The 17,401-nt window shown below is 39.7% G+C and overlaps 1 protein-coding gene across 6 annotated transcripts in view; it reads left to right on the top strand.

The window, feature by feature from the left end:
* VEZT (vezatin, adherens junctions transmembrane protein) overlaps positions 1-7,907 on the top strand; it is a 49,863-nt gene extending 41,956 nt beyond the window's left edge. For 4 of the 6 annotated variants that reach the window (XM_052667365.1, XM_052667364.1, XM_052667369.1 and 1 more), the window contains 2 exons: positions 7-214; positions 3,158-7,907. In XM_052667365.1, the coding sequence (XP_052523325.1) occupies positions 7-214; positions 3,158-3,744 (795 nt within the window). In that variant the 3' untranslated portion in view covers positions 3,745-7,907. The other 2 variants (XM_052667368.1, XM_052667367.1) reach the window with 1 other exon arrangement.
* Positions 7,908-17,401: the final 9,494 nt, after the last annotated feature.

Raw genomic sequence — 17,401 nt, 5'->3', positions numbered from 1 at the left:
ATTCAGGAATTGGAAGCCTATGTTGATTATTCTGATATGGACAATGAATATAATAGGGAAGCTTTTGACTGCTTTTCCCAGGAAGAGAGAGAGAGACAAAAACGAGAGAGAGAGGAATCTAAAAGGGTGTTACAAGAATTGAAATCTGTACTGGGATTTAAAGCTTCAGAAGCAGAAAGGCAGAAATGGAAACAACTCCTATTCAGTGACCATGGTAAGCATTGCTTTTGAAAATTACTCCCTTTCTCAGAAAGAGTAAATGTCCATTTACCATCAAGTTTCTGACTGCCATAGAATTTAAATAGTGCTCAAAGATGGCAGTGTCTTTGACAATACTGTGTGACTTCATTTTTTTTATTCCATCTCTTTAAATTTTTATAGCAATCATTTGGCTCCAAACAAGAATATTGAGCCAAAGTATTAAGTACACAAACTATGAAGCATGGCATAAAGAGGACTGTCAGGCTATAATCCTTGCAAAATACACTGACTCTCTTTCATTGCTTTCTCATAAATATGAATTTTAATCGGGGTTCATAAATATTTTTTGGAATTTAAAGAAACTGTCAGAATTTATCACAGACAAACAAAAATTGAGAGATTAAAGTGAAGAAATAATTAAAGATTCATAACAAACTAAGACAGGCTTTTGTTTCTGTGAGAGAGGAAGCACACAGAATGTATTTTGCAAAAAAAAAAAACAAAAAAGCCTAAGAGGGAGGAGTTCTTTCAAACTTACCTTTACTAATTCTGGGGACTGCTTGTAGCTGTAGCCACTTAAACCTGAAAGCAAGAGTATGAAAATTTACTTTGCCTCAGCAAGACAATCTCAGTTTCTCTGAGTCTGGATACAGCTTGACTGCTTCTGCTGCTTGAGCTGTTTGATTTATTATCTTTAATATAATGAGTGAGTGTTTTATATAACGAGGGAGTGATTTGTATTTTCTTCTTTCCTTTCGTATTCCCATTTTCATTCCTTCCTCTTCAGGATGGGTTAGGAGGAGCCCTCTGAAAATTGTCATACTCTAGCTTAAGAAAAACAACCCTCAAGTTTGGCAGCATATTCAGAATCCAAGGATTCTACCTCTGCAGTTTTTGCCAGAAAAAAACCAGCCATCGATTGCATCTCTCAATAATGTAGTGGAAACACACAGTAACAGACCATACGTATTTATGAGACGGTTTCTATTGATATCAAACCCACAAAAATACCTGAGCATCACAACTTTTTTTTGTTATGTCCACTTAGCTATAACTATGGTAAAGACAACCTCCCAGCTGTTGGTATTGGCTGCTCTTCTCTTCTAGATGAGTTAAAAAGCAAAGATATCAAATTGCATCAGAGACTACTCGAGTAGGATTTCTGTATTATCCTTCTGATGTTAGATGGGATACCACACAACTTCCCAGAGGAAGCAGAAGGGAGAAATCCTACCCTCACTTCAAGTCTTCATGAATATAGTGACTGTTACAGAAAGACTTCTTTGTCAAGAAAGCTTGCGTAGGAAATTTCCTTACCTAAGCTAGCAGCTGATGCCTATCCACATTAGTATCTCTTTAGGTCATTTGTGGTTATAGCTTTGTAGAAATCAATGGACTGGCTTAGCTGAACAGCTGTAACAGCTGCAGGAGGAGTCAGCTAACTCCTGTAATCTTGAGTAACCATTCCATTGTAAGCATTTGTGGCTCATGCTAGTTCCTTTCCTTTTCGCATAGAGATATTACTTTTTTTTTTTTTTTAGGATTAGAAAGTCTATAATGGGAAGTGAAGAAAGTGTCATTTCTTTCATCTGCTCAGGACTTATCACAGATTCCTTCTAAACAGTACAAAAGTTGAATATATGAGGATGGTTTATAAAAATAATTAATATGGTCTCCTTTTAGCTCTGAAACTAATATGCAATTGTTTTGGGGTGAAAAAAAAAGACCCTGAGAGATGCTGAGGCTTTAATCAAGGCATGTAGCAAGCCATTTAATAAGGATTTTGGTTCACTGATGGGAGAGGCTGGTTTCCACATAAAAGAGGTCAGCTTCCAGCACATTGATATGCCCAAAGAGCACAACACATGGTCAGCTACTCAGTAATTGAAATGAGTCTGGTCCAGCTCCTTCAGTATATGAATTTTTAAAACAAACAATAGAATACAAATTCTAATCTATAGCCTTTGCGTGCTAGTGAAAGTAATTATCCATGTGACAATTGTAGTGATACGCCTACCTCCAACTAGCTAAAATAAATGTGACTGCAATAGGATGCAATGGAAAAATCCTAATACCATACGTTTTGTTTCCCATGAAAAGTTTCCTTATTTCCCAGAGTTATTTTCATCTCTGCTTACAGGGGTAAAGTCAGAATGGAATTAGAAAGGGAAATGCTACTTGGGAATCTGCTGTTGCCGCTCATTTATGTTCGTGCTGCTACTCTAATGGAGCTACTGCAGTTTAGGGAATCTGTTACTTGGAAATGGACATTGTATCGTTTATCTTAAAAAAGAGAGACATCTGTTCTTCAAGAAGTGATTGTACCAAGTTATACTAACCCTTAACACTGGGAGGAGAGACTTCCTGGCAAGCATCCCGTTGCTGGCAATGGGACTCGCTGCTGCTACTAACTTCAAGAGAGGCTAAATTAAACCACACTTAATTTGTGAGGACATCTTACCTGGCTGTATGAATACGTGTTGTGTTTGTATGTTGTGATGTGAGATCAGACATTGCGTGTAAGGACTTTTTTTCTGTACCAGCTGTCTTTATTGGATTAGGTGAACCGTTGTCTAAAACAAAGACAGTTCAAATCTGTATCCAGTGCAGAAGTTTTACCTGTTTTTTACTTGATCATGGAATGCATCATCCACATTCGATTCCATTGTTAAAAATCAGTTTTCTGCCATCTTTCTGTATCAAACATTTTAGAACTTAGTTCTAAGGAGCAGTTATCACATTTCATTTCACCTCTGTGGCTAGAAAACACCAATTTGTTTTAGGTTTTCTTTGATTTTTTTTTCATTGTTGTTGTTGGTTGTCGTTGTTGTTTTTTGGTTTGGTTTGGTTTTTAATCCATTTTGACACTTCCAATCTTGCATCTTTTCAGACACAATTATTATTTGTACATAGCAGCTTGCTTTCAGTTATCAATTCATTTTTTCCCCTTTTTAAGCTGCAGTGAAACCCTTGTCTCCTGTAGAGTCATTGAAGCTCCTAAATAGTTTGGAATCACACATGAATTCAAATACAGAAAAGCAGGACTGCAGCCAAAGTTGTGATAAATCTGAAGAAAGCGACTCTAATTCAGAAGTGAATGCTGCTGATAAAAGCAGGACAGAATATTTGTATGAAGGTCCTGAGATGGAGAGAAACAAAGACAGTCCTACTGAAGAAGGTGTTTCTACAGAGGCTGAAGAGACAGTGTGCTATCAGTATGAAGGGGATGTTGAAGATCTCAAGCCAAGTGATACGGATAGAGTTTCACAGCCTCCCTCTGTGGATGCACTGCATTCAAAAATTAAGCAGAGGCTGGCTCAGCTTCACATATCAACAGATTTTAACTTCACATCCGGTCTGGCTGCACAAGCTGCTGCCAGGTCTTTCTCTTTTACTACAATGCAGGAACAGACTTTTGGAGATGATGATGAGGATGAAGAGGAGGAGAAGGAGGAAGGGAAGGAGCAAGAACATGAAGACCTGATGGAAGATTTTAGGTATGAAGGTGGTGGCTCTGAGAGTGAAGGAGAAGTACAAGCCTGATCTGAACTTTTAAAAACCAACAACAGACAATTTGGTAGGAAAAAAGAAAAACAAAAAAACTAACGTGGGGGTCTGAAGTTAAAAATGCTGAATGGAGAAAAAGAAAAATAAAATTAAAAAAAAAAAAATTGGGAGACCTAAATGTAATATGTCTTGTTCCCTAAGTCTGAGACACTAAATGGGACTTCTGAGTATGTGGAAAATTTGCAGGTAAGACAACTTCAAGCTGCAACCACTAAGCAGTCGGCTGTTGCCTTTTTAAGATCTTAGTGATGAGTTTTGGAATTACCTTCGTGTTTTCTGGTTTATTTATTTATATCATGAAGTGCTGTTGTTGTTTTTCTAAAAAGAATGAAAAACAATGTATTGAATTACATCAGACTGTCTTCTGCTTTCTGATTTTGTTGTCTTGAAATCAAACGTTAGTTCCAATAGAAAAAAAAACAAAACAGGGCATTTGTTTTGGAAGAATCTGAACTGTTCCCTGTGATCTTCCTCCACCACTGCTCGTGTCCACAGTGAGTTGGCTGAGCCACCGTAGACACTGGTGAATCTGTGGCTTGTGATGCTCCTGGCTAAAACAGAGTCTTAAGTAAAAACTTGAAAGGTCTTGTATTTTATGTGTCCTGGGGCATGGGAATGAAATGCATGAAGTTGGTCGTACTTCATGTTAAGGTTTATATAGAATTTTATGAAAGGTTAATAAATGATTCATAAATGTTGTAATTCATGTTAGAGAAATGTGTAGCACGCGTTAGGGAGGGTTTTGAGCTAATCAATATAAGGTACTATAGACGAGTAGAAGCAATTTGTTGGGTTGATAATAGGTGAGAATTAAATAGCTATTTAGTAAAGCTATTACTCCTTTGTTAACCTTTTATAAATTGAGCCTTAATATGTTTGATTTGTATATTACTGTTTGTCCAGAAGCATCGGACAACTTATACAGTATTTTCCTTAAATGATGTATTTGCTTTTCCCTGATGTTCTTTCATTTTTCTCTTAGAGAACGACTGTAATCTCTGTGATTAAGATCCATGATAGAACAAGAATTACCTGTTTTCTAAGGTCTATCTTATAATTTAGTTGACATCTAAGCATCGCTGTCCACTTACATGTTGTGCTAAGGGATGTGGTTTAGTGGAGAGGTATTGGTGGTACATGGATGGTTGGACTTGGATGATCTTGGAGGTCTTTTCCAGCCTTGGTGATTCTATCTGAGATTATGTATGTTGTTTTTTCTGCAGTGGTGTTAGGAAAAGCAGCAAGCTGGTGTGGCAATGGTCACCTCACCGAGGAGCTGGTTAATGGTTTTCCTGCCTTCTCTTCCTTTTGCTCTCAGATACAAAATGAAGCGAAGGACTCATGTTTCTGATGGTGAGAGAACAGCCTCTTAGTGTGGATGTGGATAAACTTGCAGTCACAGAATGCCTCAGCAGTTACTTATTAACTGTCTCTTAAGGCTTGCTGATTTTTTTAGAATAGAGGGTGTGGAGATGCCAGTGGTTCAGAGCAGTATCTTTCCCTGGGTGCTGTCTTGAGAAGTGGGGAAGCTAACGAAGGTTAGCAGGTTAGGATGGGACTCTTGATCATATGTCAGGAAATGTGCTTTCTTTCAACCACACTCTCCATCTGCTAGTAATTTTGTGTGATTGCTGCAAGTATGTACATTTTATCCACAGTTCTTATAGAGTTGAATATCAATTTATAGAGAAGGCTGTATGTGATTTAAGCTATTCTTTCACAATATAATGTCTGTTTTCTCCCTCACAGACAAAAAAAGAATGTTTTGACGTACTTCACTAACCAGTAACACTGGATTTTGTATTCCTAATTATGTGCAACTGGAAGCTGAGTGGAGTTGATGGGTGACTGGAAGTGGGAATGGGATTAGGGAAGATGCTTCTCAAAGTACATCCAGAAGCCAAGCCTCCTCTAAGTGGCAGGATGTATTCTTCTCTAGGCCCATAAAGGTTACAATAAGTTGATGAAAGACTATTTTATTTTCTCTGTGGTAAGCAATCGAGTCTAGAACAACTGTTTTGGATAAGTGGTGTTTGAAGCAATGCCCATGCTTCTGAAAAATAAGTCTTCCTCATCCTTGACTTGAGATCCTTGATCCTTCACTAAGTGCCCGGATGTTTTTTGTTCCTAGCTGACTGTTCTGATTGCCCAACTGTATGTTCCATTAATGCTTTCCCACAAGGTCACCTACCAATATCTTATTATCTGGTACTGTGTATCCCAAAACTGATTCTTTTTTCACCTAAACTTAGTTCACAGTGTAGATGGCTGTGATACCAACCTGGAAAAATAATAAAATTTAGAATATGAGTTATAACTCTTTTCACAGTTTTGGGTGAAATCAGTAGGCACATGAGTTCTTTGCAGTGCTACTAAAATAGATTTAAGATTTTACATCTGTAAGAGATGCTAGTTCTTCATTCCTTTGCTGCAGTCCTTAGCAAAAGAAGGAAAACAGACCTTGCCAGCTCATTTGGGACCTAGCTTAAAAATATGCTGGTCTTGGTAATAAAACTGGCCTCCTAAGAAACCCCATCTGCCATTAGTTGTTCACTTTCACCCATCAAATGGGTTCAACACAAGTTTTTGTGCCATTGTTATTAATCAGCCTACTTAGTCAACCTGGTCCAAAAAAACAAACCTTTTTAGAGTTCACTTTTACGTCTCTTATTCCAATGATGCAATTTACAGCACTGACCCCCAAACTGCTGTATTGGCATATACTGTGTTACTTGCAAGAGGCTCAGGATTGTTCACATTTATGTTACTGGCAGAGACTATGTACTGTGAAATTACACTTCAATGTTAGAGATGAGTATGCTGAAAGTATTGCCTTTTGGAGCAACCTCTGATTTCTACTTGGATGGATATATTTTCTGCAAGAAAATTAATTGATTTGTACTCTTACTTAGTACAGTCTTAGAAGTTGTATAAATGAACGTCTGTGCTCACTTGCTTTCTCTCCCCATAATCGCATTATATGTAACTGCCATCAGGTCATTTATTTTAATTTACTGAATATACTCCCTGCACAAAAATTTGGCTAACAGTCTACAGCTTGCAAAGCATAGCTTCCTTTTATTTCATAACTAGGTTCTGTCTACATATAGTCTGTTACGATCCAGAGTCCCTTATGATAATGTCATCTGGCAGGACTGTGTGTACATGCTGTAGATTCCTTTAAGAACCTGACATTCTTTTTCTGCATTTAAAATAATGTGTAAACACACTGAACCAGGTATTAGAGCTAAAGAGTTGTGTTAATATATTGAGCGTGTCAGGGTCTAAGTGCTGTTCCGTGTTCTTTGGCTCATGAGCGTAGGTAGGGATTTTTGTAAAAACAGAACATTTACTTCTTAGTGCTTTGTAACTTTTTGAAATACGTTAATCAGGAAATCCACACTAAGTAATGAAGCAAGCCAAAGGGTATCGCAGCCAAAATTCTTTGTGAAGAGCAGAGCTAACAATAACTGTATTCCATTCCCAGTTAAGAGCTCTGTGAAGTTGGAAAGAAACAAGCAATGACATAGAATTAAATAATTTCTTTTCTTCCTATCTATCTGGAAAGCATTCCAAAGATGGTATTTGCTTCTTAGGTTGGATTTCAATCTACGATTACATCTTTGCTGTAGCATAACTTTACAGCTAAAGATACAGGTAGGAGGTAAAGACTTAAATGGGGACAAAGATCTATAACAAAGACAGCAGTGGTTCTTTTTTTTTTAGTGTATGTCTTCGTGACATATAAGTAACACTGATGTAATGGCAACATATATTGAGAATTACAGACAATACAGACTCTTTCAGATGGAGTGGAATGTGCCTGTGTCAATTGTAAGCAAGACTGGCTAACATGAGAGGTCTTCTGGTTGCACTAACAAGGCAGTTTTACTGCTGACAGAGGGTTTCTAGATATCACTGAGCCTTGCATTTTGTTACAAAACCTCAAGACGACATTTGGAAGGGTGGCCATTTTTAATGACATTTCAGACTTTGCCCTGAATGCATTTATGTTTACAGCACTGGAAATTTTATGTGCATCTGAACTGCAGAATTTGCAATCGTCTTACTAATCTCTCTGCTCATTTAAAAAATAAGAATAAACGGTGGACTATGTAGAGTTGGTGGCCTACACTGAACTTTGTAATCTTGTTGTCTGCCTTCTTTTTCAAACAGGAACAAGGGCTCAAGTATACTAAGCTTTTAAAGTGTTTAGTGAAGGGTTGCTCTGCAAGTGGCTTGTTCCCATGGTTAACTACTCTTTAGAATGAAGAATTGTTTTCATAAGAGAAAAGGGTTTTTTTGTAATGTCTTATCTGAAAAAAACGAGCGGAGTAAGAGAAATGCACTTGGTCAGTGCAGAGGGTTGGCCCACTCTCATATCTCATCTGTGGCAGGGACTAATAGCAGATGGTGAGAGAAGGGTAGAAAGAAGGGAGCTTATGTAGTGGTGAGCTGCTTCTCAGGGAGTTGTTGAGCCAGTGGAGGTAGCTGTCAGCTTAACAGCTCACGATGGAATTTTCTTCCAAACAATTGAACAAATTTGCTCAGACTCACATTTGGTTGATTATTACTAGTTCCAATGCCATGATGTGCTCATCTTTTTGTGGTCTTCCATGAGCTAGATTTGTCAGTATTATGTTTGTTTGTTTGTTTTTTAATTGAGCAAGCCCACTTATGTTGGCTCATCCACAGAGGTCATGTTTTCCACATTTTGATTGCTTTCCTTAGAAATCTGTCCTGTGCTTTGATGTGTAATGGCCAAAGTTTGCTGCAGTGCTCCAGATGTAACCTCAGCATTGCTGAGTATGGAGTAAAAATCACCTCCCATAAAACACAGAACCATTAAAGTAGTTCTGAGTCCGTCTAGGAACAAAGTCTTCTCCGATCTTTTATCCCTAGATACTATGATGATAAATGAAAATATTTGGTCTGATGGAGGAGAAATATTTATTCACTCTCAGCAGGATTTGGTTGGACAGCGTTTTTCTTTGCTAACAAAACAAGGAGTTGTTAAATCAAAATGGTCTTTCAACAGCTGCCACCTGGTCTAACAAAAACTAAAGATGCCAAACAGCACTTGTTTAAATCCCAACGCTTGTTTAAATAGGTCTGATTTTTCAGACCTATTCTGATCTCTGATGAGTAGGCATGTATCACAGTAGGCATTATCACACAAAAATGTGATGGAGAATATGTAAGTATCTGAGATCAAGCTGAAGGCTTCTGACTCATTTGCAAACTGCTTGGAGGTGTGCTTTATTCTCATTACATTTAATTCTTTAAACTGTGTGCTTTTATTCTACCACCTTGAATTCTAAATGCCAAAAAAATGTGTAATTTGATGTATTTGACTTGAAATTTTGTGCACTAACCAGGTAAGGGATAATGGAACTGTGATGATAAGGCATGACCGTAGGTAGGGTTAAATCTGCCTTCCATGAATTTTTTCTGTGTGTACAGATAAAACAATACAGTTTGAGCTACAGTTACTCAGTATGTAACTGTTTTAGATTGTCTGCCTAACCTGTCACACTGCCAACTCTTAAGTCATTGGCAGGTTTGTAGGAATAAAATTTGATCCAACAGCTTACATGCTCTGTTAGCCCATTTCACACTTTATGAAATTACTACAGGAATTTGGAGCAGTGACTGTAATTTAGAAGAAGAAAAGGGTTGTTACTCTGTTACAAAGTGGCTTATTTTAAAAGGGTTGAATTGGACCAAAACATGAATACTTTTATGCAATCAGCATATTTTGACCTTTATACCTGCTCAGATTTAAATTTCACAGGCTTCACAGACAATCTGCTCTAGGGGATGCTGTTCTATGGCTGTTTAAACCCATCTAAGCCCAGGCTGCCATGGTGATCTCAGTGCCTCCTTTAGTCTGGCTTTTGCAACCGCTCAGATATCTAGGAGCCCGGCCTGGCTGAAAATGCACTGCAACTTTTAGTATGGCTGGATCTCTCAGCTAATTTACTGTGTGGTTGAAGGAGCACCAGTAGCATCTCAGGGGAGCTGGAAGGAATACATGCCTTGGCAATGAGGAGGAATGCTGTAGCTCGAATTTAAATCAGTGTTCACGTGCCACAGATTGCATCATTAGTGTCAGTGCTGAGGTGGGAAAAACTCAACTCCTTGTGTTACTTCATCTCCATCAGAGGGCTGGAGCACCTCTCCTGTGAAGATAGGTTGAAGGAACTGGGCTTGTTTAGCTTAGAGAAGGGAAGGCTCTGGGGAGACCTCACTGTGGCCTTCCAGTACTTGAAGGGAGTGTATAAACAGGAGGGGGAATGGCTGTTTACATGGCTGGATAGTGGTAAGATAAGGGGGAATGGTTTTAAACTGAAACAGGAGAGGTTTAGGTTAGATATTAGGAGGAAGTTTTTCATTCAGAGAGTGGTGTCGCACTGGCACAGGTTGCCCAAGGAGGCTGTGGATGCCCCATCCCTGGAGGCATTCAAGGCCAGGCTGGATGTGGCTCTGGGCAGCCTGGTCTGCTGGTTGGCGACCCTGCACGCAGCAGGGGGTTGAAACCAGATGATCCTTGTGGTCCTTTTCAACCCAGGCCATTCTGTGATTCTGTGATTACGACTAGATCTAGAAGTGTATGCTGACTTTCCCAGCTGACTTGAGAAATGAAACAGAAGATGGACACCCTAATGGGGAGTACTACAGTCAAAACAGAAATAATGGTATATAGCAAAGTCAGTATACACTGAAAGGCTTTTATATGTAATTCTGCCTTGCTGAAAAACATCAGGCTGTGTTATGGAAATAATGCTGATTTTAATACAAGGTCCTAAAATAACTGTCATTAGTCAACTTGACCTGTGCACAAATCTTAATATTTAAAGACTGCTTCCTGACCTTCTCCAGCTGCACAGACAAGAAATGAAAATAATCTCAAATTTCCAAATAGAGAGTGACCACTACTTTCCATTAGTTTGTGCTACTAAAAAGGCATCCATTCTATATAAATGAAAAAAAGAGTTAGTGCTTAATATAATTCTTCAGCAGTCTTTATGAACAGTCATGCATTTGATCTCAATAGAAGCAGCGTAAATTAGGATTGTTTATAACATTTGATGTGTGTTTCTAAAAATAATAAAAATAAAAGGCTTTAAATGTAATATGGGATAAAAGCCAGAAGTCTATTAATTGTCCTAGAGATCTTTCATCCAAAGTCACAGGTGGTCAAATTTAAACAAGTTTACGCTGTCGTTTTTTGTGCTGCTCGGTATGGCATTGTTCTGAGAGCTTTTAGTATTCCCAAGTGAATGCTCACACAGTCTGCATGCGTGTGCTTGAGGTCTGCAAAGGTTGTGGAGGTATGCATACATCATGCAACAGCACTCAGAGGAACCTGTTCAGGAGCAAGAAGCTTCAAAAGCATTTGAGGCTTGTTGTCTCTGTCTTGCTCTATTTCCATGTCTCATGCAATTCCAAATTTTCCTTTCTCAGCTTTCGTCTTCATAGACCTTGCAAACCGATGGTATTTTGTTCTGCTTTTCGGTTTCCCACCTTAGTTACTATTCTATAATGCACCAAGTTGTATATTCTCTGTAGAAACAACCATTAGTCACCATAGTTCAAAGCATAGGGCCATGGCTTGCAAGGGCCAGAGCAGCTCTCCTGGCCTGACCACTTCTGGGAAGAGCTGTGGTGAGATGACAGACTAGGGGCTGAGATGATCCTGCAGCTATCTTTCAAAGTTCCAGCTTTTGCTAGGTGTTTTCTTTCCTCCAGTGGTCCCTCTTAGCAACAACTCTCTTCCAGCATTCTGCTACAAACTTCTTAGGAAATTGGCCACTTTTCTGCTTTGTTTGTAAACATGTCCAAACCTGATGATGTGACAGATTAGAAGGAACCCACATGGAGGCACTGCTATGCATTTCTTGTCATAAACTCATAAACAGAGGGATTCTTATAGCTGGTAATTTGTCTGTCCTGACTTTCCTTCCAGGGACCTTTACCTGCATTTCCTGGCCCTCCTGTTCCTTTATGGACTTCAGAGCACTCACTCCTCCATGGTCATAAGATGGTAATGTCTCCCCAGCAAGTCTGATCCTTTAACGTGTTCATCACTACATGAACTCTACCTGTTCTTTCCAACAGGAAGGGTGCACAGAATAGGCTGAGTAGGAGTTCCTCTAAATAAACTTGCTTTTTCCTGCTGCAGGGGAGAGAATGTGCTCTCTGTTGCTGTGCCAATGTGCTTTGGCCCCACAGCTGCCTGTCCGGAAGCTCCAGAAGCCCTGAAATCTAAGCAGTTGTTCTTAAACCTTTCCCACTGCCATAGAGCGTATGTGTTCACAACACAATTGCTACTGAATCTCCTCTGAATCCAAATTGTTCTGAATTTTTATCGAGCAGCGTTAATGGATTGTTTCTAAAGGGGTTTATACACACGTGTGTACGCACACAAACACACACACGCTTCATATAGTACATGTGCATTGCCAGGTATCACACTGAAAGTCTCATCTAGCAAAGAAGTCGTATTTTTATGTTATCAAACTTTCAAGTTACTCAGAAGAAAAGCTTAATTCTTGTTTATCTAATGGAAGAGAATTTTCTACCAAGTAGGCTGCATGGAGTTACTTAAAATGCGCCCTGCTTTTACACCATTAGTTAGAGAAACTATTTAACCAAGTTTTCTCTTACCAGGGCTTCGTACCTGAGCTGCTGTGAGTGCCTGTATGCCCATCTGCCCTGCCTTAAGCCTCTAAACAAATACACGTTCCTCAGCATTTCCTGCCTAAGTCTTAGCATTTCCCAAAATAAGGCCTAAGGGCACCCTAGATTTCCAAGAAAACCAAAGGAAAAGAAAGAATCTTGATAAGCTGTTTTTTAATTGGTTAATAAATGAAAGCTAAGCTATAAGAGGAAATGTTTGAAAGAACAAACTGCAACAAGAGACTTCTGGCAGGGCTACAGAGGGAATTCACACATGATACTCTCTGAAGTTCAGACGCTGGAAAGGATCTACAATTCCTTTTCAGTGTGGAGACAGGAAATACTCACCAGACTGGTAGTCTTCAACAGCTCTTAAAAAAAGAGCTGTATTTTAGCTACGTTTCATTGCCACAGAAAGATTCCTGCTGTGCTGTTGTATCAAGCTGTATGTAAATCTATCTCCTTTTTTTTTTTTTCTTTTTTTTTCTTTAAAGCTGAGTACGATGTCAGTCACTTTCCTTAGACGGCACTGAAAAATCTGGTTTGGCTCCACTGGGGGCCTCTTCTGCACCCAGCCTGCCAGTTGTTGGCGTTGCTTTAAGCGCAGTGTTGTTCAGATGGGCCTCAAGCAGGCTTAGATAAGCAGTGCTTTAAAGCAGCTGTGAAGCCTATGGGCTGTCCACATTAAGGCTTTGAGAACTAAAACCCTGGGTTGGATGCCAGGAGCAGGAGGACATGACCCACTTGTATTCCTGGGCTTCTGCCCTTCTGTTGGGACAGAGGTGCTTGACTGTGAAATTCTCCCCAGTTCTCATCTTTCTCTTTCTCTTGCTTTTCCATTTTATATCATTCCTTTTTTCCCAAGGATATGAAACAGGACCTGAGGTCCTTTGCCAGTTTTAGAAAGCATTTTCTCAATTGTAATTTTAATCATCATGAAATTACTTTGTGTTTCTATTATTTCTTCAGGGTCTGTAATAAAAGTCTGCTTCACTATTGCATGTGTGACCCTTTCTCTTTATCTCATATCCCTGACAGCTGTCTAGGTGGCATGAGTACTGTTTACCTATCCTTCAGTAAGTAATGATTGAATGGAAGAGGGAATGCTTTTACAGCATCGCTGCATAAATGCTGTATCAGCGCTGTTGTTCAGTCTCTTATGCAGAAGCTTCTTTATAATTTCACTTTCATCCTGAAGATGAAATTCATTTTAAGCGATCTTGGCTATAGTTAATTCCTGCAGTGTATTTTGCTGGCTCGTTAGTACGAGCACTTTAGTAATGAGCACTGGTTACTCCTGTCTGTGTAAGTGCTGACTGAGGAAAGAATGTTTTTCTGGGTGTCCTATGCTTCTGGCTGCACTTTGCCATAATCTTTCAGAGACCCATATGCTGTGCAACCATGTGGTGATTATTACCAAAATCCCTTTTAGCATTACGTAAGTGGCTCTGTGCATGGGGCTTTAGGAATAGAATAACAGAAGACCAATAGCAGGTAGATCTTTAACCTAGGAACCGGGCTTAGATGTCCTGCAGGAGATACTTTTTCTCATCGTCTATTTGTATGTTTCCTAAGAAACAGACTTTTTCTGTATGCTCCAGAAGTGCCAAAATAGTGGCAACAGACTGACTCCTCTTAGCCAAAACATCGTGGCTCACTCATAACGCTTAGACTTGAAAGTAGAACAGGTTGCCTGGAGAAGTGGTGGAGTCTCCTTCTATGGAGCTATTCAAGACCAGCCTGGACGCCCACCTGTGCAACCTATTGTAGGGAACCTGCTTTAGCAGGGGATTGGACTCAATGATCTCTTGAGATTCCTTCCAGCCTCTGTGAACAAATGCTTGTAGGTTCTCCTGGTGTTAGGAGCTACGCTGCACATCTATTCCTGTAAGTCCTCCCTGTACTGGCTCTGAGGTTAAGGACCGCTCTTCCCACTGGTATGACTCACCCTCACCTAATTCATGTCCCCAGGAAGGAATCTGTAGAGATGATCAGGGAAGAAGGCAAGGAGTTTGACCTTGAAAGGCAAGGGGATGCTTAGTGAGGCAGGACTATCTATTCTTACATGTTTAATATTGATGCTTAATTGGTGCGTGACTTGGTAGTACAAAAGGTCTTGCTTATTCTCTGCTGTTTCCTGCTTTCTTTGTTTGTTTTCACATGCAATACTGAACAGATCCAATTGCTGCTGTTAGAAGAAGCTGTCTACCAAGAGGACTCCACAGTGTTTTTCTTGGAGATTTTTTGAATGCTTGCCTCTATGTGTTCTTCATAATTGTACCATATGCAAATATTCTTCAGGAATTGATATGACCACTTCAGATAGTCAATATTTTCTATGTAAGAACTGTACATTTCCTATACTGCCACGAATGTATATATATCTATGAAGACTTAAGATTGTATCTTTTAGAGTATGCCTCTTTTCTTCAACCATCTGGAACTTTCTTCCTGTTCTCCAGTTCTCTGCTGATTTATTAGACACTTGTGTTATATTGTGTACTATTTTGTATCAGCTGTACCTCTGTTTCTCCTTTCGCTCATTAAAACCTGTTCTTCTCATCCTTTTTCTGTGCTGCTTCATATTGGAAATATTTGTATTGTTTCAGGTGACCTGGTCTCCTCTACTGGTACTGGCTAGGCTGGAGCCAGATCAGCCTTAAAAAAGCCAGTCATCCAGATCTCCCTCGCATTGTTCCACTGATCCCAACATGTAATTACTGTCACCACTAGTGTACTGTATTAAGCTTCCCTACGGTTGTTTTGCAGCCCATGCTTTTAGAAGATGGAAAAGAAGGAACTTATAGTGGACTACTTATAGGGTAAACAAATGGGCAATACACAAAAGATGTACTGAGAGACGAAGCGTGTCAAGTCTCATTGCTGGTAGGTTCTGATGGTGTATGTCAGCAAAGATGTGGTCTTGGAGTGAAGCAAGATTTGAAGAGAGTGAGAGAGGAATCTAAGGGCACTCTGTTTCTAGAAATGTGGCCTTCAACTTAAGCCAGTCTGTTCTGTCTCCATGCTTAACTCATCTTCCAGGCATACAAAGAGCAAAAATGAAGCAAGTGAAATCAGGGTCTGTTTGCTTACTTCCAGAAGAGAAACAACTGCTTCACAAAGAAGAAAATGCTGTCCAGCAAGAAATAAGTCTGTGAACAGGTAGAGAAATGATACAACTCTCCTTATCCTCCCCATAAAAAGCAGAATCTTCAGTATTTCACTGATAATTCCCTTTTAGCAGTGCAAGATCTTCCTTGTTATGCTGTCCTATTCTCCATATTATTGTTTTCATGGCATGGTATACAGGAAGGAAGAGTCTGAGGCATTGAAATCAAGTAAGTAGTTGAACAGAACATGCACATGCACCTACCTATATGCTGAGTATCTGGCAATTTTTGAATTCAGTATATTGGCTGACAAGAGGGAAAATACCATAAGCATCCACTCTTGGAGAACCTACTGTTTTGTCTATAATTAGGCACTTAGTGAAGGATGAAATTAATCACCTCTTTAGCACTGTATGAGAGTGTATGGAAACAGCTATGTCACCTAGCCTTGGCTTTTTCTCTGGCTTCATCACCTTCTCCTTCATTTAGACTGTTTTTTGTGTCTCCAGTTGCACCTGCTCATGTCCTCACAGCCTGTGCATAAAGGACCCTTGTGGAAGGTCCCAGTGGTGGCATCTGAGGATTTCTTGTCATGATGCTGTGGTAGCAAGGAGCAGAAACACACACAGAGTAACTGTGCTGGCTCTGTGACAACCTGTGACATCAGTTACACTCAGCTGTAGGTTTCACAAACGCCTGTCTGTGTGACTGCGTGCGCTCACTTGGAAAGCTGCATTTAAGGAAGGTGCCACAGTGGGAAATATTTAGAAAATTCTTGTGTAGACAAGAATCTGCACGTGGAATTTCACACACCATTGCAGCCTTTCCAGTCATTCAGAGGAGAGTTTGCAAAAACACCCAGCCTACAGCTAATCTGTTCTGGCTGCAGCTTATCACTGGCAGCGAGGGAAAGCACATCATGCCAGTAATTAATATACTGCAAAATGTTGCTGCCAGTTACCTGCCGATTTTGATCCTTGTTTTATCTACAACACCAGTAATTGATTTCTGTGCACATGAAGCGATAAGCTTCCTTCAGAGAAGAATGTTCTAGCATGTGCTGTTTTCTGATCCTCAATACAAATGAGATGCATTATTTTCTTAACTTAAAAAGAAGTGCACAAAAGGCACAGATTTTCTGTGCCCTGCTATCTGTGACCTAATAGCTAGGAGCAGCTCAGTAAGAGAGTGCATGCTGCGTTTTGGAGTATGCCATGTGTTCTTCTTTCCTATCATTGCTGTCAACTGCTTATCAGTTTTTAACAGTACTGCTCATCAGCATCACACCCAGTAAGATGTCTTGGTTAAACGAGTGGTGGAATGTGAGAGCCTTTGCATTCATACCAGGCTCTCTAAAGCTCAGGCCTGATTACTTGTTTGGAGCACCACCAAATTGTAAATAATGATAGGGCTCTCAAAAGCTCCGTAAGAAATACATTGCAGAATTTACTGCTATTTCCCTTTTCTGCCCCATTTGCATTTGCTCTTTGGGAACTGTTCTGCAAGAAAGCTAACTGCTGCAGCATGTGCTTTAGCTACTGGGAATGCTCCTCCTGAGCTATGTGCTCAGTGTGCAGATGTGAATTATTTAACCCTCAGCTGCTATTTTTCCAGGTTATGCCTCTAAAGCTTCTGTGCAACTATTACTTAAATGAAGAAGCTCATTGCTGGAAGATATCTGACTAAAGTAATTAATCAGTCTTTTAATAGCAGTTTAATTGTTATGGATAGCCAGGAAGTAAATACAACAGCCCTTAAAACATCTAGGTCTGTCAGATGTAGTACAAAAGAAATGAAGGATGTGCCTAAGACCTTCACCCGCATTTTCTTATTTCCTTCTT

Source organism: Tympanuchus pallidicinctus, unplaced genomic scaffold (genome assembly GCF_026119805.1).
Source record: "Tympanuchus pallidicinctus isolate F22 unplaced genomic scaffold, pur_lepc_1.0 scaffold8, whole genome shotgun sequence".
Taxonomy (NCBI): Eukaryota; Metazoa; Chordata; class Aves; order Galliformes; family Phasianidae; genus Tympanuchus; species Tympanuchus pallidicinctus.
Note: the sequence above shows the minus strand (reverse complement) of the source record. Positions and strands in the feature narration are given on the sequence as shown.